The sequence below is a fragment of the Lipotes vexillifer genome, unplaced genomic scaffold (assembly GCF_000442215.2).
Source record: "Lipotes vexillifer unplaced genomic scaffold, Lipotes_vexillifer_v1.1 scaffold853, whole genome shotgun sequence".
Taxonomy (NCBI): domain Eukaryota; kingdom Metazoa; phylum Chordata; class Mammalia; order Artiodactyla; family Lipotidae; genus Lipotes; species Lipotes vexillifer.
This window is the reverse complement of record NW_006792734.1, coordinates 1,692,615-1,715,303: the sequence shown is the minus strand read 5'-3', so window position 1 is coordinate 1,715,303 and position 22,689 is coordinate 1,692,615. Positions and strand designations below refer to the sequence as shown.

At 35.6% G+C, this 22,689-nt stretch overlaps 1 protein-coding gene across 1 annotated transcript in view; it reads left to right on the top strand.

Annotated features, from left to right (window-relative positions):
- The window catches only part of PAK2 (p21 (RAC1) activated kinase 2), a 76,199-nt gene that overhangs the window by 48,036 nt on the left and 5,474 nt on the right, over positions 1-22,689 (top strand). The window contains exons 3-12 of the mRNA XM_007465864.1: positions 6,779-6,879; positions 7,222-7,369; positions 8,945-8,976; positions 10,140-10,244; positions 11,300-11,432; positions 16,420-16,483; positions 18,205-18,253; positions 18,736-18,848; positions 20,150-20,267; positions 22,076-22,175. Coding sequence (XP_007465926.1) covers positions 6,779-6,879; positions 7,222-7,369; positions 8,945-8,976; positions 10,140-10,244; positions 11,300-11,432; positions 16,420-16,483; positions 18,205-18,253; positions 18,736-18,848; positions 20,150-20,267; positions 22,076-22,175 — 963 coding nt within the window. The remainder of the gene's footprint in view (positions 1-6,778; positions 6,880-7,221; positions 7,370-8,944; positions 8,977-10,139; positions 10,245-11,299; positions 11,433-16,419; positions 16,484-18,204; positions 18,254-18,735; positions 18,849-20,149; positions 20,268-22,075; positions 22,176-22,689) is intronic.

The following is a 22,689-nucleotide window of genomic DNA, read 5'->3' as shown; positions in this document are numbered from 1 at the left end:
AGGGAAAAAACCACTGTAAATTATAAAAGGGAACAGCCTTTAAAGCTCACACAGGGCCCAGAATATTTCCTGTTCCCACTATTCAGAGTACAATTATTGGATAGAGGTCTTGCCTCAGTAGCAGGGCAGAATTAGCCCTAGATTAACTGCTGCTCTAGCCCTGCCTAACAAAACTTTAAAAATAATACCTAAAAGGATCAACTGTTTCTAAATTTGTTTCTCTCCTATATGAGTAGACAGCTAAGAATCACCTATCTATGTCCCAGAACAAAGTTCACAAATATTTATAGGAATGCAAAAATATCTGCACCTAACAAGGAAAAAATGTCAGTTTGGTATCCAATCAATATTTGTAAATAAATATGAGTAAATGAGTAAAATCCAGTCAATATGTGTAAATAAATATGAGTAAATAAGTAAAATCCATCAATTGGAATCAATACCAGAATAACACAGGTGATAGAATTAGTAGGCATGTACATTAAAATATTTAAATAACTGTATCCTATATGTTGAAGAACCCAAAGGAAGGATTCAGCATATAAAGGAAAAGCAAAGGAAGAGAGAAAAAAGAACAAATCAAAATTCTAGAGTTGGAAAATACACTGGACAAAGCTAACAGTAGACTAGACATTGCAGAGTAAAATATTAGTGAATTTGAAGACCATGGCAATAGAAACCATCAAAATAAAACTTGGAGAAAAAAGACTGAAAAAGTGAACAACCGTGGGACAACTTCATGCAGACTAATGTAAGTATAACTGAAGTCTCTAAAGGAGGGGAAGGAGAGACATTTAGAAAACAATACTTACAATAAGGACCTACTGTATAGCACAGGGAACTCTACTCAGTACTCTGTAATGACCTATATGGGAAAAGAATCTAAAAGAGTGGATACATGTATATGTATAACTGATTCACTTTGCTGTACACCTGAAACTAACATAACATTGTAAATGAGCTATACTCCAATAAAAATTATTTTAAAAAAAACTTAAAAAGAAAACTTTAAACAATGGCTGATTTTTTTTCCCCCCAAATTTAATGGATACTATAAACCCACAGATTCAAGAAGTTCAGTAGATTCTGAGCACAGGAAACATGATGAAAACTGCACAAAAGCACATAATCATTGTTTAAAACCAGTGATAGAAAAATCTTAAAAACATCCAGACCTTAGGCTCAATTTTCTTTTTTTTTTAATAATTTTATTTTTATTTTATTTTATTTATTTATTTTTGTTTGTGTTGGGTCTTTGCTACTGTGCACGGGCTTTCTCTAGTTGTGACGAGCAAGGGCTACTCGTTGTGGTGTGCGGGCTTCTCATTGCAGTGGCTTCTCTTGTGGAGCATGGGCTCTAGGCCCACGAGCTTCAGTATTCGGTAGTTGCAGCATGCAGGCTCAGTAGTTGTGGCTTGTGGGCTCTAGAGCCCATGGTCAGCAGTTGTGGCACACAGGCTTAGTTGCTCTGCAGCATGTGGGATCTTCCTGAACCCATGTCCCCTACATTGGCAGGTGGATTCTTAACCACTGCTCCATCAGGGAAGTCCATAGGCTCAATTTTCTGTGAACCTTAAACTGCTCTAAAAAAGTCTGTTTAAAAAAAAACGCTGTCAGAAAGAAAAGGCACATATAGAAGGGGAAAAAGGTAATTATAAAAAAATACGTAGTTAATCCAAAAGAAGAAAAAAAGGAAGTGGGAACAAAGAATAGAGATGATTATAAAACAAATGAAAGAATGGTGGGTTTAAACCTAAGTATAGCAATCACATTAAATGTTACTGATCTAGACACCCTGTTTAAAAGGCAGAGATTAACAGATTGCTAAAGCAGACCTAAATTTATATGCAACCTGTAAGAAACCCACTTTAAAAATATAAAGCCACAAAATAGGTTAAAATAAAATAATTTTTTTAGGGCTTCCCTGGTGGCACAGTGGTTGAGAGTCCGCCTGCCGATGCAGGGGACGCGGGTTCATGCCCCCATCCGGGAGGATCCCACATGCCACGGAGTGGCTGGGCCCGTGAGCCATGGCCGCTGGGCCTGCGCATCCGGAGCCTGTGTCCCGCAACGGGAGAGGCCACAGCAGTGAGAGGCCTGTGTACCGCAAAAAAAAAAAAAAAAAAAAATTTTTAAAGTATGCTAACAATGGGACTTCCCTGGTGGCGCAGTCGATAAGACGCCACACTCCCAATGCAGGGGGCCAGGGTTTGATCCCTAGTCAGGGAACTAGATCCCACATGCATGCCGCAACTAAGAGTTCACATGCCACAACTAAGGAGGCTACATGCTGCATCTAAGGAGCCGGCAAGCTGCAACTAAGACCCGGTGCAACCAAATAAATAAATAAATAATTTTTTTAAAGACTGTGAACAGCTTCAAAAAAAAAAAGAGAGCACTGGTGCTTTAAAAAAATAATAAAGTATGCTAACAATGAAAAAAAGCTGGATGGGCTTTGTTAACATCAGACAAAGTAGATTTTAGAGCAAGAAATAGTCCTCTAGTTAAGGGATAAGGAATAATTCATTTTATAATGATAATAGGATCTGTTCATCAATATGGTGTAATAGAGCTAAACATTTTTGCACTTAATAGCAGAGCTTCAAAATACATGAAACAAAAAACAGATTTCAAGAAGAAATAGACAAGTACAGTTATAGTTGGAAATTCCAGTACACTCTCACAATAATTGGTAGAACAAGTAGACAGAAAATTGCTAAAACTATCAGCCAACTTGACCAATTGACCTTTATAGAATATTCCATTCTTTTTAAGTGAACGTGGAACATTTACAAAGATGTATTCCGTGGCCATTTTTTAAAGTCTCTATAAATTTAGGAAGATTCAAATCACAAAGTATATTCTGTGACCACAGTATAATTTAGAAATCAGTAGCAGAAAGATCCCTGGAAATATTTGGAAGGTAAATAAAAGCACTTCCAAATAAATGAAGAAATTAAAAGAATATTTAGGAAATACATTAAACTGAATGAAAATGAAAATTCAAGACATCTATATCTGCATGATGCTGCTAAAGCAGTACTTAGAGGAAATTTATAGTATTTAAAACATCCATATTAGAAAAGAAAAGAAAGATTTCAAATCAGTGATTTCAGCTAAGCCATTTTAATAAACTAGAAGGGAAGAACAGGTGAGATCCAGAGTAAGTAGGTGAAAAGAAATATATAAAGTCAAAGCAGAAATCAGTGAAATAAAAAAAAAATACAGAAAAATCAATGAAATAAAAAGTTAATTCGTTGAGAATACCAATAAAATAGGTGAACCTTTAGCAAGACTGACAGGGTAGTCGGGAGGCAGAAAAGACACAAATTATCAATATTGAGAATGACAGAGATGGTATCTCTATACATTTTACAGATATTAAAAAGAAGGTAGTGGGCTTCCCTGGTGGCGCAGTGGTTGAGAGTCCGCCTGCCGATGCAGGGGATACGGGTTCGTGCCCCGGTCTGGGAAGATCCCACATGCCGTGGAGCGGCTGGGCCCGTGAGCCATGGCCGTTGAGCCTGCTCGTCCGGAGCCTGTGCTCCACAATGGGAGAGGCCACAACAGTGAGAGGCCCACATACCGCAAAAAAAAAAAAAAAAAAAGAAGGTAGTATTATAAACAAATATATACAGATAAATTCAACACATTAAAGTGAAAAAATTTCTTGAAAGACACAAGTTTTCAAAGCTCACTCAAAAAAAAAAAAACGTAACCTGAAAACCCTATATTTCTTAGGAAAATTTAGTTTATAGTTACTAGCCTTCCCACAAAGACTCAGATGGCTCCATTGGTGAATTTTACCAATCATTTGAGGTAGAAACATTACCAATTCTACACAAACTTCTAGAAAATTGAATAGGAAGGCATACTTCCCAAATCATTTTATGAGACCAGCATTACTCAAACCCCAACCAAAGACATTACAAGAAAAGAAAGCTACACACCAATATCCTTCATTAACATAGATGCAAAATCTTAGCAAGATTTTAGTAAGTACTACCCAACAGTATACAAAAAGAGTAATACATCATGACCAAGTGGATTTCATTTCAGTAATGCAGGGTTGGTGTAACATTTGGAAATCAATCAGTGTAATTTACTATATTAACAAAATTTAAAAGGTGAACCACACGTTCATCTCAATAGATGTAGAAAAAGCATTTGACGAAATCCAGTGTTCATTTCTGATCAAAGCATTCAGCAAATTTGAAATAGAAGGAAATACCTTTAACGTCTTTGAAAAACTTACCTCTGGTATCAAACTTGGTGGAGAAAAAATGGCTTTTGCTACTTAGATTAGGAAAAGTACAAAAATTTCCCTTTCACCACTTTTATTCAACAGTGTGCTAGAGGTTCTAGCCAGTACAACAAGGCAAGAAAAATAAATGAAAGGAATCCAGAGTGGGAAGGAAGAAGTAAAGCTGTCTTTATTCACCAGCAACATAATTGAAATTTTTTTTTTTTTTTTTTTTTTTTGTGGTACGCGGGCCTCTCACTGTTGTGGCCTCTCCCGTTACGGAGCATGGGCTCTGGACACACAGGCTCAGCGGCCATGGCTCACGGGCCCAGCCGTTCCACGGCATGTGGGATCTTCCTGGACTGGGGCACGAACCGTGTCCCCTGCATCGGCAGGTGGACTCTCAACCACTGCACCACCAGGGAAGCCCGAAATTTTATAGGAAATTCTATGATAGCTACAAAATGCTACTGGAATAAAAAGTAAGGCTTAATATTAATAGTAAGGTTTCAGGATATAAGATCAGTATTTAAGAATCAATTGTGTTTCTCTATGCCATCAATGAACAATTGAAATTTAAAAAGCTGTATGTACCATTTGCAGTAGCATCAGACCTTTTGAAATACTGTGGCAGAAATCAGACAAAAGCAGTAACAGATCTGTACAATGATAACTATAAAACATTGCTGAGAGAAATGAAAGAAGACCTAAATAAGTGGAGAGAGTCACTATTTTCATGGATTAGAAGACACAATATTGTTAAAAAATCAGTTCTCCCTAAAATGATCTATCGATTCAGTGCAGTCTAAAAATCCCAGCAGGATTTTTTTTGGAAATTATCAAGATTATTCTAAAATTCACATGGAAATGCAAAAGACCTAGAATACAGCCAAACAATTTTTTAAAAAAGGAAAGGTCGGGGACTTCCCTGTGGTCCAGTGGTAAAGAATCTGCCTTCTGATGCAGGGACGTGGGTTTGATCCCTGGTTGGGGAACTAAGATCCCACATGCCGCAGGGCAACTAAGCCTGTGCACCACAACCACTGAGCTCGTGCACCTCAACCAGAAAGCCCACGTGCTGCAAACTGCAGAGCCCACGCACTCTGGAGCCCGCATGCCCTGGAGCCTGCACGCCACAACTAGAGAGAAAAAACCCGCACGCCACAACTAGAGAGAAAAAACCTGCACACCACAACTAGAGAGAAGCCCGAGTGCCACAACTGAGGAGAAGCCCGCACACTGTATCAAAAGATCCCGCATGCTGCAACTAAGACCCGATGCAGCTGAAAAAAATAAAGAAAATAAATTTTTTAAAAATAAATAAAAATAAAAATATATGTATAAAACAAGAAAAACTTGTGAATTCTTTTTAAAAAATAAATAAAAAGAAAAAAAAAAGAAAGAAAAGGTCACAAGGCTTATACTGTGTAGTTTCAATGCTTATTATAAAACTACAGTAATCCAGGCAGTCTTATACTATTGGCATAAGATAGATTATTGCAAGAGAGTTGAACATCCAGAAATAGACCTGTGCATATATATATGGTCAACTGATTTTCAGCAGTCGTTCAGAATGAGAGAGTGGCTTTGGCCTTCTAAATAGCAACATGGGAAATTAGAAGAAATTCAAAGGGGGATGGTATTTTCAACCTAAATACATATATAGTTAGTCAAGAACTATCATATATAGTTAGTCAAGAACTATAAATTAAAACAAAGGTGTATACCAGAAGAGGAGAACACAGGATACAGAAAATAGATTCTAGCAGAGCATAAAAGTGAAGGAATGACCTAGGACCAATAGCTGTGCCAGAAGCCTCCGCATGATAAACTACTGCGGATTAGAGCAAGAGGATCTGAGAGCAAGGTGTCTAGGTGGGGAAAAAAAAGGAACTAATGTGTTTGAATTTACAGAGAATATTATTGATAGGTGTGTGGCAGAAATGTTGTAAAAATAATTGGCAGAACCACAGAAGACCTGGGAAATCTCAAAATGTAACAGTTATTAATGTCAATAAAAAGGAAGAGTTAGAGTTGCTGCACAAGAAAGGTGATGTGGTCCTTGTAAACTGCCTGTTTATATGGTGTATATTATCCATAGTCATAGTAATGTAAATTGCTCTTTCTAGATGAGTATAGCTCACTGGAAATAGGACTTGATAGATTTTGTTTTCCAGATTGTTCGGCATCTGAGGTGTAGTTCTTTATTTATGAGAGAACCGATAATCTAAGGGGCTCTCTCTTCTGCCCTGAGGGCTTTTATTCAGGCCTGGTGCTGGGTCAGTCTGTGTGCCTCTTTAATCAGAACACAGGTTGACACCCTCCCCCTCCTCCCCCCTCCCCCAGCCCTGGCCCTTGATGACAGAATAGGTTTCTGTACTTGATTTATCAGTTTCCTATCAGCCAGTGTTTTTAGGGAAAATTTCTTTTTTAGAATAATTTTGTTCTTAGTCTGTTTTGGGAAAACTATAAACATGATTATAAGTACCTTTATTAATCTTGTTTAAAGAGGCTCTTTTTTTTAATGCCCTCTAGGAAGTAAGAAGAAAGAGAAGGAAAGGCCAGAAATTTCTCCTCCATCTGATTTTGAGCACACCATCCATGTTGGCTTTGATGCTGTTACTGGAGAATTCACTGTAAGTTTACCAAGTTGAGACTCATTTATAAAGCAGTACTCAAACCTTTCCTTTCAGTATTAAATTTGAAGTTAACTTTTCCATCCACACGTTAACTGTGAATTCTTAGTGCTTTTCTCTTCTTACAAAAGTGTTTGTGTTTAGATGTGTTCTTTTCCTAGGGAGCTGAGCCTGTTGATTATAATTTGCAAAATAGATTTAGAAAACCAGACATTTTTTAGAATTTAGTCATACCTACAATTATGTAGATTGATTTGTTTTATATATTTTCTAACTTTCCTCTGGAAATTGATCTAATTAGAGCAATTCAAAACAACTAATTTCTGAATATCTTTTTGTTAGGGCATGCCAGAACAGTGGGCTCGATTATTACAGACCTCCAATATCACCAAACTAGAGCAAAAGAAGAATCCTCAGGCTGTGCTGGATGTCTTAAAGTTCTATGACTCCAACACAGTGAAGCAGAAATATCTGAGCTTTACTCCTCCTGGTAAGACATCAGACCATGGTAAAAGGCTCACTTAAATGGGATTGTAGAGTTGTGGAGCACTTCTGGATTAAAAAGATTGCTTCTGGAAAAATTAAAAAGCTAAGCTACTTTTTTCCCTGCATAGATCCTGCCTTTTGTAAACTCATTGTGGCAGTTCTTATGTATAATTTGGAGTCTGGGGATTATATTAATCTCTTAGTTTTGCCAAAAGTGGGTGTTTGGGCCTTTTGTTTATTTGTTTTTTCTCTTTACTGTTTTTGAATGAGTTCAGCAATAGAAGGGAAAGACGCTGATTTATAGGCATGTTTGTACTAGAAATATATTTATTGTCAGTGGGGCAGGTTGTTTTACTATATATAAACGCACAGACTTTGAAGTAAAAAATGTTTGCTCAAAAATTGAAGCTCATCACACATATAAACATAAAATGAGCATTAGAACTAAAAGTATTTATTCCTCAGAATTGGAATATCATCAGGTAAGAATTGGAGAATAGTGGGGGTTTTTTAAGTTTATTTGTTCAAATAAGGATTAGAATAAAACCCATACATTACAGTTAATTGTGGTATCTCTTGCATCTCTTATTATTTAGGCTTCCCCTCCCTCACGTTGGTTGCTCTCATGCTCTCCTTTTCTTGCAGTTTATTTGTTAAAGAAACAGAATCATTTGTCCTGTTTACCTCAGTGTAGGTTTTGCTAATTACATCACAGGTTATTATTTAATATGTTTCTCTGTCCTCTCAAGTCATACATGTAGTTTTAAAAAACAATATGATTGAGCTAAAAATCATACATTTAGTTTTAATTAATTGTACTTATTTGATTGCATTCTCTTAGAAATAAGGGCTGTGTTGAAGGAAGAAATAGAGCCCACTTGGTAAATCTTGACCTTTTTTACATAGTCTAGTACAACCTTAGCAAAAGGTCAGATTTGTCCCCAACTTTCTTGTCAAATTCTAAGTCTGTGTAAATGAATAATCTTTTTTTTAATCAGTGTTTGAACAGAGAATGGTATATTCACGTGTGTGTGTGTGTCTGGTCATTTTAAAAGGTAAAACAAAACTTGCTTTTCTAAACTCCAGAATGAATATTGTGATATTTAGTCTTCATGAACTGTGTTTTGTCTTCAGGGATTTGCTTTCATACTGATCAAAATTTATGTCAGTACTTTTCCTTTGCAGAGTTACTGTTGGTTTCTTTAAGTTCCTTGATAGGCAGTTTGCTGGAGAAAAATATCATTATGAATAGACTTCTGTCTTATTTTAAGAAATACAGGTATAGTTTCAAATAAAAGTTTTTTATTAAGGTATAATTTCATGCTTCAAAAATCACCCACTTGAAGTATACAATTCAATGATTTTTAGCAAATTTACAGAGTTCCATTAAATTTGAGGTTTATGTGTAAATTCTTGTTTGAATACTGATATTGTTTTTCTCAAGACTTAATTCAACTTAAAATGAAATCAGTCTAAGAACTTTTTACTTGCTCTGCTTTATCTTTTTTTCCTTTTATTGTATAAAATGGTTTTATGTTTTGAATTGTTAACTTAGCATTATTTTCTGTTTTGTATTCAGAGAAAGATGGCTTCCCATCTGGAACACCAGCAGTAAGTTAATATGTTATTTCTTATAGCTCTTGTTCTAATTTAAGTTACCCCAAACAAGTCTCAGTTTTTATTTTACTTTCTGAAATAAATTACAGCCTCCAGAAATAGCTACTTAATATTGATATATGTTTTTAGCTAGCCACTTGATTATTTGAGGAAACCATATTAAGCAAATAGAATTTCCTCAGATGATGCTTAAAGTAACTAAAGCTTATGATCTTTAGAGCAGTTTAGCTACTTTTGATAATGTTTCCATATATAAACATGAACACAAAGAACTTGCTAGCATTTTCCTCTGGCATCATCCTACTGAATACAGACTATGGAAATATACTGAACAATAGAAGCCTGTCAGAATCTTCAGAGTTGTCTGAAACTTTATCTAAGTTATCATGTAAGCACAAATACCTCTTGCAAACAGTAGCTATTTTATTTTCAATTCCTCAATTAGGAGGACACAGTCTCCTGGAGTTATTTGAAGACTATATGTAATAACATGTGAAGTACCTACTTAGCATACACCTGGCATATAATAAGCTCTGTATAAAGGATAATGCCTTCCTCTTTTGCTTTGTTAGCCACAACTTCTGGTGAATCTAGCTGTTTTAAATAGCCAGAAATCTCTGACTTATACAAAGTCCAGAGGATTTTTGTTTTTGGTCTTAACAAATGAAATGATTGTTTACTTGTTGGGCTTGTTAAAACAGTATAAAATTCTCTATAAAAGGTATGAATTCCCTCTTAAGAATACTTGGTATTTACTGTATACATCTGTTTCATAAACTTTTCTGTAACATATAGAATTACCTTTACTTTTTTTTTTTTATGGTACACGGACCTCTCACTGTTGTGGCCTCTCCCATTGTGGAGCACAGGCTCCAGACACGCAGGCTCAGCAGCCATGGCTCACGGGCCCAGCCGCTCTGCGGCATGTGGGATCTTCCCGGACCGGGACACAAACCCGTGTCCCTTGCATCGGCAGGTGGACTCTAAACCACTGCTCCATCAGGGAAGCCCTTACCTTTGCTTTTTAAATGATTAGATTAGAACCAGTGAGGTTTTATTGCTTTGAAATGAGCTATTAAATATTTTTTCAAGTATGGTGAAAAAGAGATAGTCATATTTGGCTTGTCTTCCTCACTTTGTTCCTGTGATAAATGCAGCTGAATACCAAGGGTTCAGAAACAGCAGTAGTAACAGAAGAAGATGATGATGATGAAGAGACTCCTCCTCCTGTTATTGCCCCACGACCAGATCATACAAAATCAGTGAGTTTCTGATTAGTGAATTGGGTTGTGTGTGTCTGGGCATGTATATTTTAAAAAGCAGTCTGTATTTGACTGCCAGTGATTAATTTTTTAAAAGTCCTCAGGCTTAAAATGTTTTAATATGGGATATTTGACTACGAGATCTTTACCTAAACACCACTCATCAAAAAACTAGTTTTTTGAAAATTAAAACCGAATGGATTCTTTAAAAGTTAAAATACTTGGCTCATTTTGTTTTCTTTCTGTATTACACCATCTGTTCCAGAGAACTCATCTGTTTCTCTGCCTTTTTATGTTTATCTCAGTGCAGAAAAGTACTGTATCTAAAACTTGGATCTTACCTTTTATCCAAAGTATGTATTTAACTCCCATTTAACATTTCTCTTAAAGCCTTGGTACCATTCAGGAGGCTGCCGAGAGTGAAGTTTCTAACAGATATGGGAGAATTTTAATAATAAAAACCTTAGATAGAGACAGAAAGAGTCCTGTCCCTCTCCCTGTACTAATACAAATAAACTCCGGGGAGCATGATGAAGTGTTGGCACAATAGGCGGGTAAGGCTCTAAGGACTGCCGTTGGATCCTCATCTAATGATAGAGAGCTCTATTTTCTTTACCACTGTTTGAAATGAAATGGTAGATATTATATTTGTATAAAAAAATTTTGTGGAAACTAATAATAGTTATTTCAACATCAGGGTTTCTTTGCTCCTTATTTCTCTCTTGTAGAAAAAATATGACTTTTAACTTGTACTTCTTTTTGCTTCATTTCTGCCATATTTTCAGTCTGGTTACACTTAAATTCCATTCACAGATCTGCTGTTTTGCTAGACGGGCTTTTAAAATATATATACATGACGTGCCAAAGAAAAATGTTTCACATTGCATCTTAGTTACCAGTCTTTTATAAGACAAGTCTGAAAATACTATTCTCATTCTTTAGAACAATGAGGACAACTTAGTTTTTGTCAAAAATCAAAGAACTGAACAGTGTGCCAGTAAGAATACCTAAAAATATTTTTCCTCAAGTCTCGGTAATTAACTGTTTCTCTGCAGATTTATACACGGTCTGTAATTGATCCTATTCCTGCACCAGTTGGTGATTCTAATGTTGATAGTGGTGCCAAGACTTCAGACAAACAGAAAAAGAAGGCCAAAATGACAGATGAAGAGATTATGGAGAAATTAAGTATGTTAACTACATTTTACATTATTCTTAAATTGTTAACGGCCCCTGAAACATTTGGCCCAGATGGATCTTGATTTATGTCTTGTATGTTGGCTTAAGACATAAAAAATAAATTGTTTTCTTCTAGGAACAGCTTCAATTAATGTAGTAAAGCCAAAATAATACTCTTTTTTGCTTTCTTATTATTATGTGCTGGCTAGTGAGCAGCATCTTTGCAAAATAGTCAGTACCTTGGGGAGCAATACTTCTCAAAGGGCCAAATCTATGGGTCCTAGTTGGAAACTTTATCAAAGGAAGTTTGTATATATTTATGCACACCTGTAGAATAAAATATATCCCTAAATAACTAAACAAAATGGCCTATATAGATAATATGTGTAAGCATAAAATATTTTTTTTTCTCTTCTCCTTTTTCATCCATCAGCTATCATTGGCCTGGATCAAGCACTGGAAATAATACACACAGTGCCAGAGAGGGTAGCAATAACATCTCACTACAAGTCTATAGCAACTTTAGTTATAAAGCATACTGACCTAGAGGGATAAAAGAAAAATATTATATATTGGCAGTAGGCATGAGGTTGGGTACCTATGTAAAACTGGATTATTTCTGTGAATTTCTTTGATATGCCCCTCTCTCTTTTTACCTAGTGAAAGTTTAAGTGAAAATTTAGTGTGGTTTTCTCATGTTTTGACTTACTGTTAATACGAATATAAGTTAGAGTTTTATGTACCATATCCTAATTTTAAAATCTGTTTCTCAAGAAAAATCTCAAATAAACAACCTAACCTTACACCTAAAGCAACTAGAGAAAGAAGAACAAACAAAACCTAAAGTTAGTAGAAGGAAAGAAATCATAAAGATCAGAGCAGAAATAAATGAAATAGAGACAAAGAAGACAGTAGCAAAGATCAATGAAACTAAAAGCTGGTTCTTTGAAAAGATAAACAAAATTGATAAACTTTAGCTGGACTCATCAAGAAAAAAAGGGACTGGACTCAAATCAATAAAATTAGAAAAGAAAAAGGGGAAGTTACAACAGACACCACAGAAATACAAAGGATCCTAAGAGACTACTACAAGCAACTGTATGCCAATAAAATGGACAAGCTGGAAGAAATGGAAAAATCCTTAGAAAAATACAACCTTCCAAGACTGAACCAGGAAGAAATAGAAAATATGAACAGACCAGTCACAAGCACTGAAATTGAAACTGTGATTTAAAAACTCCCAATAAACAAAAGTCCAAGACCTGATGGCTTCACAGGCGAATTCCATCAGACATTTACAGAAGAGTTAACTCCTGTCCTTCTGAAACTGTTCCAAAAAATTGCAGAGGAAGGAAAACTCCTAAACTCATTCTGTGAGGCCACCATCACCCTGATACCAAAACCAGAGAAAGATACCACAAAAGAAGAAAATTACAGCCAGCATCACTGATGAACATATCACTGATGCAAAAATAATCAACAAAATACTAGCAATCCAGATCCAATAATACTGTAAAAGTATCATACACCATGATCAATTGGTATTTATCCCAGGCATGCAAGGATTTTTCAGTATCCACAAATCAAGCAGTGTGATACACCACACCAACAAATTGAAGAATAAAAACCATATGATCATCTCAACAGATGCAGAAAAAGCTTTCGACAAAATTCTCTCCAGAAAGTGGGCATAGAGGGAACATAGCTCAACATAATAAAGGGTATATACTACAAACCTACAGCTGATATCATACTCAATGGTGAAAAGCTGAAAGCATTTCCTCTAAGATCAGGAACAAGACAAGGATGTCCACTCTCACCACTATTATTCAGCATAGTTTTGGAAGTCCTAGCTATAGCATTCAGAGAAGAAAAAGAAATAAAAGGTATCCAGACTGGAAAAGAAAAAGTTAAACTGTCACTGTTTGCAGATGACATGATAGTATGCATAGTAGATCCTAAAGATGCTACCAGAAAACTACTAGAGCTAATCAATGAATTTGGTAAAGTTGCAGGTTACAAAATTAATACACAGAAATCTGTTGCATTTCTATACACTGACAACGAAAGATCAGAAAGAGAAGTTCAAGAAACAATCCCATTTACCATTGCATCAAAAGAATAAAATACCTAGGAGTAAACCTACCTAAGGAGACAAAAGACCTGTACTCTGAAAACTATACGACGCTGATGAAAGAAATCAAAGAAGACAAACAGATGGAAAGATACACCATGTTCATGGATTGGAAGAATCAATATTGTCAAAATGACTATACTACCCAAGGCAATCTACAGATTCAGTGCAATCCCTATCAAATTACCAATGGCATTTTTCACAGACCTAGAACAAGAAAATCATAAAATTTATATGGAGACACAAAAGGCCCCAAATAGCCAACGCAATCTGGAGAAGGAAAAACGGAACTGGAGAAGGAAAAACGGAATCAGGCTCCCTGACTTCAGACTACACTACAAAGCTACAGTCATCAAAACAGTATGGTACTGGCACACAAATAGAAATATAGATCAGTGGAACAGGATAGAAAGCCCAGAAATAAATCCATGCACCTGTGATCAATTAATCTACAACAAAGGAGGCAAGACTACACAACGGGGGAAAGACAGTCTCTTAAACAAATGGTTGCAGGAAAACTGGACAGCTACATGTAAAAAAATGAAATTAGATCATTCTTTAGCACCATATACAAAAATAAGCTCATAAATGGTTTAAAGACCTAAATGTGAGACTGGACACTCTAAAATTCCTAGAGGAAAACATAAGCAGGACACTGTCTGACATAAATCGCAACAATATCTTTTTTGATCTGTCTCCCAGAATAATGGAAATAAAAACAAAAATAAACAAACGGGACCTAATTAAACTCAAAAGCTTTTGCCCAGCAAAGGAAACCATAAACAAAACGAAAAGACAACCCACATATTGGGAGAAAATATTTGCAAATGATGTGACTGACAAGGAATTAGTCTCCAAAATTTACAAACAGTTTGTGAGGCTTAATATCAAAACAAACAACCCCAAAAATGGGCAGAAGACCTAAATAGACATTTCCCCAAGAAGACACAGGTGGCCGAGAGACACATGAAAAGATGTTCAGCATCACTAATTATTAGAGAAATGCAAGTCAAAACTACAATGAGATATCACTTCACACCAGTCAAAAATGGCTTTCATCAAAAAATCCACAAACAATAAATGCTGGAGAGGGTGCAGAGAGATGGGAACCCTCCTACACTGTTGGTGGGAATGTGAATTGGTACAACCACTATGGAGAACAGTATAGAGGTTCCTTAAAAACCTAGAAGTAGAGCTACCACATGACACTGCAGTCCCACTCTTGGGCATATACCTGGAGAAAAACATGGTCCGAAAGGGTGCATTCACCCCAGTGTTCATTGGAACACTGTTTACAATAGCCAAGACATGGAAGCAACCTAAATGTCCATCAACAGAGGAATGGATAAAGAAGATGTAGTACGTACATTGTACTACATTGTACGTACATACAATGGAATATTACTCGGCCATTAAAAAGAATGAAATAATGCCATTTGCATCACCACGGATGGACCTAGAGATTGTTATATTGAGTGAAGTAAGAGAAAGAGAAATATCATATGATATCCCTTATATGGGCAATCTAAAAAGAAATGATACAAATGAACTTAGTTACAAAACAGAAACAGACTCACAGACTTAGAGAATGAGCTTATGGTTACCAGGGGGGAAGAATGGGGGAAGGGATAGTTAGAGAGTTTGGAATTGTCATGTAGACACTGCTATATTTAAAATGGATAACCAGGGACTTCCCTGGTAGCCCAGTGGTTTAGAATCCGCCTGCCAATTCAGGGGACATGGATTCGATCACTTGTCCGGGAAGATCCCACATGCCACAGAGCAACTAAGCCCATGCGCCACAACTACTGAGCCTGCATGCCACAACTACTGAAGCCTGCACTCCTAGAGCCCATGCTCCACAACAAGAGAAGCCACAGCAATGAGAAGTCTGTGCACCGCAACAAAGAGTAGCCCCCGCTCACCGCGACTAGAGAAAGCTCTCGCGTAGCAACGAAGACCCAACACAACCAAAAATTTAAAAAAATTTTTTTAATTAAAAAGAAAATGTATAACCAACAAAGACCTACTGTATAGCACAGGGAACTCTGCCCAATGTTATGTGGCAGCCTGGATGGGAGGGGAGTTTTGGAGGAGAGTGGATACATGTATATGTATGGCTGAGTCCCTTTGCTGTGCACCTGAAACTGTCACAACATTGTTAATCAGCTATACTCCAGTGTAAAATTAAAAGTTAAATAAAGTAAAATAAAACCTGTTTCTTAGTTGTGACATAGTGAACTTTCCTAAAACAGATGTATGATTAGTTCACATTAGAGTAATGTTTATAGTAATAAGTGATTTCCTAAATATATTGAAAGATATAAGATATACGAGAAGAGTCAGAAAAGCCATTTAGGGTTTTTCATTTGGATGTTTTATATATATATAAATATTTATTTTTTTTCTCATAGTAAGTAGTTTTATAACATCGTTAGTTTAGTACATTTCCGTGGAGTATGAAAAGTAGGATGACCAACTTTTCCTTTCCCCGGGAATTTACCAGTTTTAAGACTGAACATGCCACATCCTAAAGCCCCCTTAGTCTCAAGAAAACTAGTTCTGTTGGTCATTCTAAAACATGGTCATTGTTGAGAAGGTGGGATAATCAAGACATTAGTTAGGAGGTCTAACCTAGTGGAAATAATGTGTCTTCTTGCTTCTGATACTTTTTTATTTTTATTAATTGTTTCTTTAGTGTTTTGTGTTTGAAACATACATTATTTTTGAAACTTAGTGTTATGTTTGAAAACTTCTAAAATCAGTGGAGGTTATTAAAAGAAATAATGTTATCAGAATTAGTTTACAATTTTTAAATGCTTGACTGAGTTTCCAACTTTTTGTTGTTTTTGTTTAAAATAGGAACTATTGTAAGCATAGGTGACCCTAAGAAAAAATACACAAGATATGAAAAAATTGGGCAAGGGTAAGTATTTGTGACTGTATTACCAGAATATTCATTATTTCCTGGGTGCCCAGCATATCTCTTTTGCCTGCTGACATTGAGCACTTCTGGTATTCTATGAGTAGTATCCTTGGATTTGTGTAAATAAGTAACGCATTTATTTCTAGGTGCTATTAAAATACTGTACTACTTAGCAGTGATTGTGCATTGTTTCGTCTTAAGTGTTATTTTGCGTTGGTGATAAGAAGTTAGATGGGTGGGAAAATTGCCTGGCAAATATTTAAAAGACAGTAAGAAAATATACTACAGGATTATAGTTTTAAAAACTTGCATTTTAATCACGTCATTAAGTATGGATATCTAATTCTACTGATCTTCTGATTTTGTTCAATAATTTGTATTTTTTAAAAACTAATTATTTTTTGGCTGTGCCACATGGCTCATGGGATCTTAGTTCCCCAAGCAGAGACTGAACTCAGGCCTCCTGCAGTGGAAACGCAGAGTCCTGACCACTGCACCTCCAGGGAATTCCCAATAATTTGTATTTTTAAACTATGCTAACTGAAATCTTTTTTTCTGTTGCTTGGGAGCAAATGAACATTTTGACTTTTTAAAGTTATTAATCTCTGGAAAGTGTTCTGTCAGTTTAGAAAGTGAGCTTGAGTCTTTTTGAAAACTTCCTTATGAATTTCTTTTTAAAAACCAAATTCACTTGCGGCACTGGTTTTAATAACAAGAAATTGAAAATCATGTTAATATTCTTCTGCCTGAGAATGGATAAATTGTAAATAGTATACTGGATAATATATGTAATAATTACAAGTGAACAAGGATAACACCTATCCATATGGATGACCATCCCCAATCCAGTGTTGAATTAAAAAAGCAAATTATAGGAAAATACATAAAATGAAATCATTTATATGAAGTTAAAAAATTGGGGCTTCCCTGGTGGCGCAGTGGTTGAGAGTCTGCTTGCCGATTCAGGGGACACGGGTTCGTGCCTCGGTCTGAGAACATCCCACATGCTGCGGAGTGGCTGAGCCTGCACGTCCAGAGCCTGTGCTCCGCAACGGGAGAGGCCACAACAGTGAGAGGCCCATGTACCGCACAAAAAAAAAAAAAAAAAAAAAAAAAAAAAATAAAGAAAAAACTTTTTGCCTGCGCGTCCAGAGCCTGTGCTCCACAACGGGAGAGGCCACAACAGTGAGAGGCTCCCCCAGTGCCCACAAAAAAAAAAAAAAAAAAAAAAAAAAAAAAATTATGTGAAACCTTTTCTATAGCAGTACACACCTGTGGGCCTAATAAAGTACAGAGAAATACATGTAAATGGTGCACATCAAATACAGAATAAATACCCAATATAGATTACTTTAGGGAGGAGGTAGGATGCCTTCGGAAAGGGCACATAAGAACCTTCAAATTTATTTGTAGTTCTTTGTTTCTTAAACAGGGCAGTGGATCCATGAGTATATGTGACTTTTTTCTTTCTTTTCTTTATCTTTTTTCTGTATTTTTGTAGATCTGAAATTTATGACAAATTTCTAACATATGTTTTGGCCACAAGAATTGCCTCTTTTCTTATTTTTTCCCCCTTTGTTTTTGCTTTTACTTCTTTTAAAGATGTTCAGTCTTAAACGTTCTTTAACCTCTTTTTAGTTGTTCTGAGTATAAAGTCTTTGGATGTTATAAATGAGAATGATTTCGAAACCTTAAATCTGGTTGTGTCTTTTTTTCCCTAGGGCTTCTGGCACAGTTTTCACTGCTACTGATGTGGCATTGGGACAAGAGGTAGCTACTTTTTCATACTTCTGGGTGTTACCATTAGCTTTTAATATGGGAAGAAACTAGATCTGCCTATGAATAATCAGTAAGGAATCTCTTGCAGTTGAATATGTTGAAAGAATTACTCTAGGTAATTTTATAGCACTTTCCTTATTGAGGGGAAAAAAGAAGTAATTATGTGTTTGGTTTCATAAATAAATATTTAAAAAATTATTTTCCCAGCTTGGGATGAAAAGAGGATTAATTCCTGGCACTGGGCTGACCTTGCATTTAGATTTCAAGAGAAATCTAAAAATATTTAAGCTCTGTGTATTACAAAGAATTGTGCATAGGCAGTGTGGAAGTTAAAGTACTGCCTATGAGTAAATTATAATCTCATCGTATAGTATGTATGTAATAAATTAGATTATTAACTGATCTGTGTTTGTAATTTTCTAAGAGTATTAGGAAGCTTGTTCTGACTTTTTTTTTTCCTGTTTCCATCATAGGTTGCTATTAAGCAGATTAATTTACAGAAACAGCCAAAGAAGGAATTGATCATTAATGAGATTCTGGTGATGAAAGAATTAAAGAATCCCAACATAGTTAACTTCTTAGACAGGTAAATATAAATATTTCTTAAACATTGGGAGAAAAATGTTGAAATTTTAAGTCTCATGGTTTTGGGGGCTAGCCAGTTTAGTTAGACTAAGGTTGAGTGTCAACACTGCAAAATAAACTTGAAGGAGCAGGAGAGGTAAAAATAGCATATTACAGTTTAGAAGGTCCTTTTTCTACATAGCTATCACTTGGCAAGTGAGAGAAGGCAGTTAAATGAAGGACATTGCTGCTGGTGCTCATATGAATTACAAATGATCAGAAGCAGAAACATTAAAGAAACGTTGGCTATGATTCATGTCTTGACAGACAGAGGTGACCAGCCACACAGTTTTTAAACTTTCAAGTCAATTTTGATTTCAGATTTTGTCTTTCATGGGCAAATAGCATGTTTATCAAAACCTCACTTAATTTAGGAATTGATATTAAATAGCAGAATAAAAAGTAGAAGAGAAAATTATGTATCTTACATTTTTAAATTTTTTTAATTTTTTTATTTTTGGCTGCACCATGTGGCATATGGGATTTTAGTTCCCCAACCAGGGCTTGAACCCAAGCCCTCGGCAGTGAGAGCTCAGAGTCCTAACCAGTGGACCGCTAGGGAATTACCTTACATCTGTTTTTTTAAAGCAGTTACATACATGTGAATGAAAGAAGAATTGTAGAAAAATAAATGAAAATTATAGTAATTGTATTGGAGATAGGGAATCATAGGTGATTTTTTTAAAATTTCCATATTTAAATTTGTTTTGAATGGGTTAAAAGAAAACACATTTTTAGACTTTAGGGCTAGCTCTGGAGACCATGTTCATAGAAAGAAACTTTCCAGGTACATTTCTCTGCTTTTTAAAATAGTATTTCAAGTCAGTAAAGCATGGTGGTTAAAATAAGCCGTAAGCTTTGGAATCAGTTGTGCTTGGCTTCAGGTTCTCGTTCTGTCACTTACTGGCTGTGTGACCTTGGATGAGTTACTTAGCCTTTCCAAGCCTCCATCTCTTCATCTGTAAAACAGGACAAATCATTCCTGCCATACAAGGTTATTTGAATTGGAATAATCTATGTACACACTCAAGTTAGAATTGTGGGCAAAATTTTAAAGTGATTTGGGAAAATCATAATGACCCTCAGGTATTTTTTTTTGTGTGCTGTTCCATAGCAACTTTTCAGTTTTCTTCCCAGCTATCAAAGCTACCAGCTTTCTAGTTTTTTTAATTAGGATTCCTAACATTTGAATTCTTCAATATAGAGTGCCACATGTTTGGAAAAAGTGAAAGTGTGAATGTATTTTGTATGTTCTTTTTTTAGTTACCTGGTGGGAGACGAATTGTTTGTGGTAATGGAGTACCTCGCTGGGGGATCACTTACTGATGTTGTAACAGAGACCTGCATGGATGAAGCACAGATTGCTGCTGTATGCAGAGAGGTGAGTTTGCTCCCTTTTTGAAAAGTTACAGTAACAATGTGGTTAACAGGATGTGAAAAGAAGCAAATTTTTAGTTATTATCCAAGCAGGATACTTTTAAGGGTGAGAGGGAGTGCCATTAAAAATACACTGCTCAACAGTGGAAACAAGGACAAAGTGGTACACATCTTCACCCTAAGTATTAATTAATACGTTTATTTGTGGCCTTATCGATCTCATTAAAGGTGACCAATGAGATGATATTCGTTAATGAATTTGAGACATACTGTTTGCTTAGGCTAGTAGAATTCTGCCACATTGCCTACATCTAAGCCAAAAATGAGCCTTTCTTTCTTCCATGTAATCTTTTCCTACAGATGAGACTTAGGTTAATGATTTGCTTATTGTCATTAAAACTGCAACAGTACTTTCTTCGAATACCCTGGGAATCATTGTCACAAAGGACAAAATTGTAAAAGTTCTTACGACTATTATGTTTCCTGTGATTTGGCTTTCAGCATTTTTACAGTGAATTATAAGTAAATTATAAACTTTGTTCATGTAAGAAGAGTATATGTGATGTTTTTCCTTTTTCAGCTTTTATTAGGTGTTTTTTAAAAACTATTCTTTGAAACTTTTAATTCTAATGTAATTATGCTTCACCTAAGGGGAGCCCTCTTGACTCTTTCCGGAGGGAAACAATAATATATCCCTTAACAAAGAATGTTTGATCACTTAAAAGCTGATAAAAACTTAAGGATTTATCTATTTATACTTAATTTGTTTTTCTAATAATTTTTTTCATAATCAATATAAAATTATTTTAGTAGTTCCTCTAATTGTGATAACATTTGTTTCTATTTGTTTACACAAGTATTTTTCTGGGGATTTGTTCTTTTCAGGAATCTGCTTAAATGCTTGGTAAATGTATTACAGTAATACACAGTTAATCTGGTTTTTTTCTTTGAATAGTAGAGTATTTTGAGTGAGATTTTTGTTACTAATGATGTACAGACTTTATTTGTTGTTCTACTTTAGTGGGGGTAAGAAATAAAAACAACTTTTTCCAAGTTACAATTTATACTCAGTTTACATTAAAAAAAAACATAGCAAGCAGATTTTTTAAATTGAATTTCATTCTTGTTTTCAAGGAAGTGAGAGTAGTTCTTCTGCTCTTTTGACTCAGTGCTTTCTGAAATATGGCATAAGAGGGAAGTGGTGTCCAGGATCATCACTGGTGTCTAGGGTGTGGGTATAGCTTTATGTAAAACCTACCATAGAAGAAATGAAGAAAACATTTTACATAGCATTGAACAGCTGGAGAGAACCAGACCCGCAGTGGCTTACATTGATTAGACTTCGGCATATTTCAGATTCAAATGGAAATGATAACAAGTTTATCCTTTACTGTTGAAATGATTTCTAAAAAGCCTTGTGCATATTTACCAAGTGCTGCATACCTTTAGGCATTTAAACCTGAGCAGGCCTAGAAATCATGTAGACCCACCCACCATTTCATAAATGAGAACATTGAAGACTAAGTGATATTCTATGGTATTAAATAATCTGTGGCAGAAATAGGGCTAGATAAGACATTATATAATAATTGTCTCTGGATAAGAGCAGAGAGTGGGAAGAGGGGGATCTAATTATTTAAGGTGTCTTATTTTCACAACTGCATGTGACAGGATTTTTTTCTTCATAAATGTATTATTAGAGTGTCTTCTGCTGGTTACTAGAGGTGGTGCTCAGGTCATAAATAGTGTATGTGAACTTCCCTTAGACTTTTCAGGGACTGTTTCATTGATAGGTATTTTTCTCCTGTTCAGTGTTTACAGGCATTGGAGTTTTTACATGCTAATCAAGTGATCCACAGAGACATCAAAAGTGACAATGTGCTTTTGGGCATGGAAGGATCTGTTAAACTTAGTAAGTAACAAGTGAATAAATAACATTTATATGTGACTTATAATTTTCTGCCTTTTGTTTAAGTAAAAACCCTCTTCTGCTATTAACATGTTTATGACAATACATGCAGTGGGGGAGAATAGTAGTAAAAAGATATGGACTGTCAGCTGGACAGCTTGAGTTTAAATAGCGGATCTGCTACTACTTGCTGAATAATTTTGGGTGAGTTACGTAATCTCTTTTTGTGTCCATTTTCTCATTTGAATGATAAGGAAAATAACAGTACCTATCTCAGAGAATTCTTCTGAGTAGTAAAAATGTAAAGCACTGAGGAACAGTGTAAAGCACTGGGACTATTATAATGTTGGTGCTGTCTTCCAAACATAAACTTGGATTTATCTCTGCTACCTGTTGGGATAGGTTTTTGTCATTATGCTGTTCATCTTTCTCTGGATTTGGTAGATGGTGGCCTAATTGGGGGAGGGCTGTATGACCATTATGTCAGAGATGACAGGGTCTGAAAAAAAACATGTGT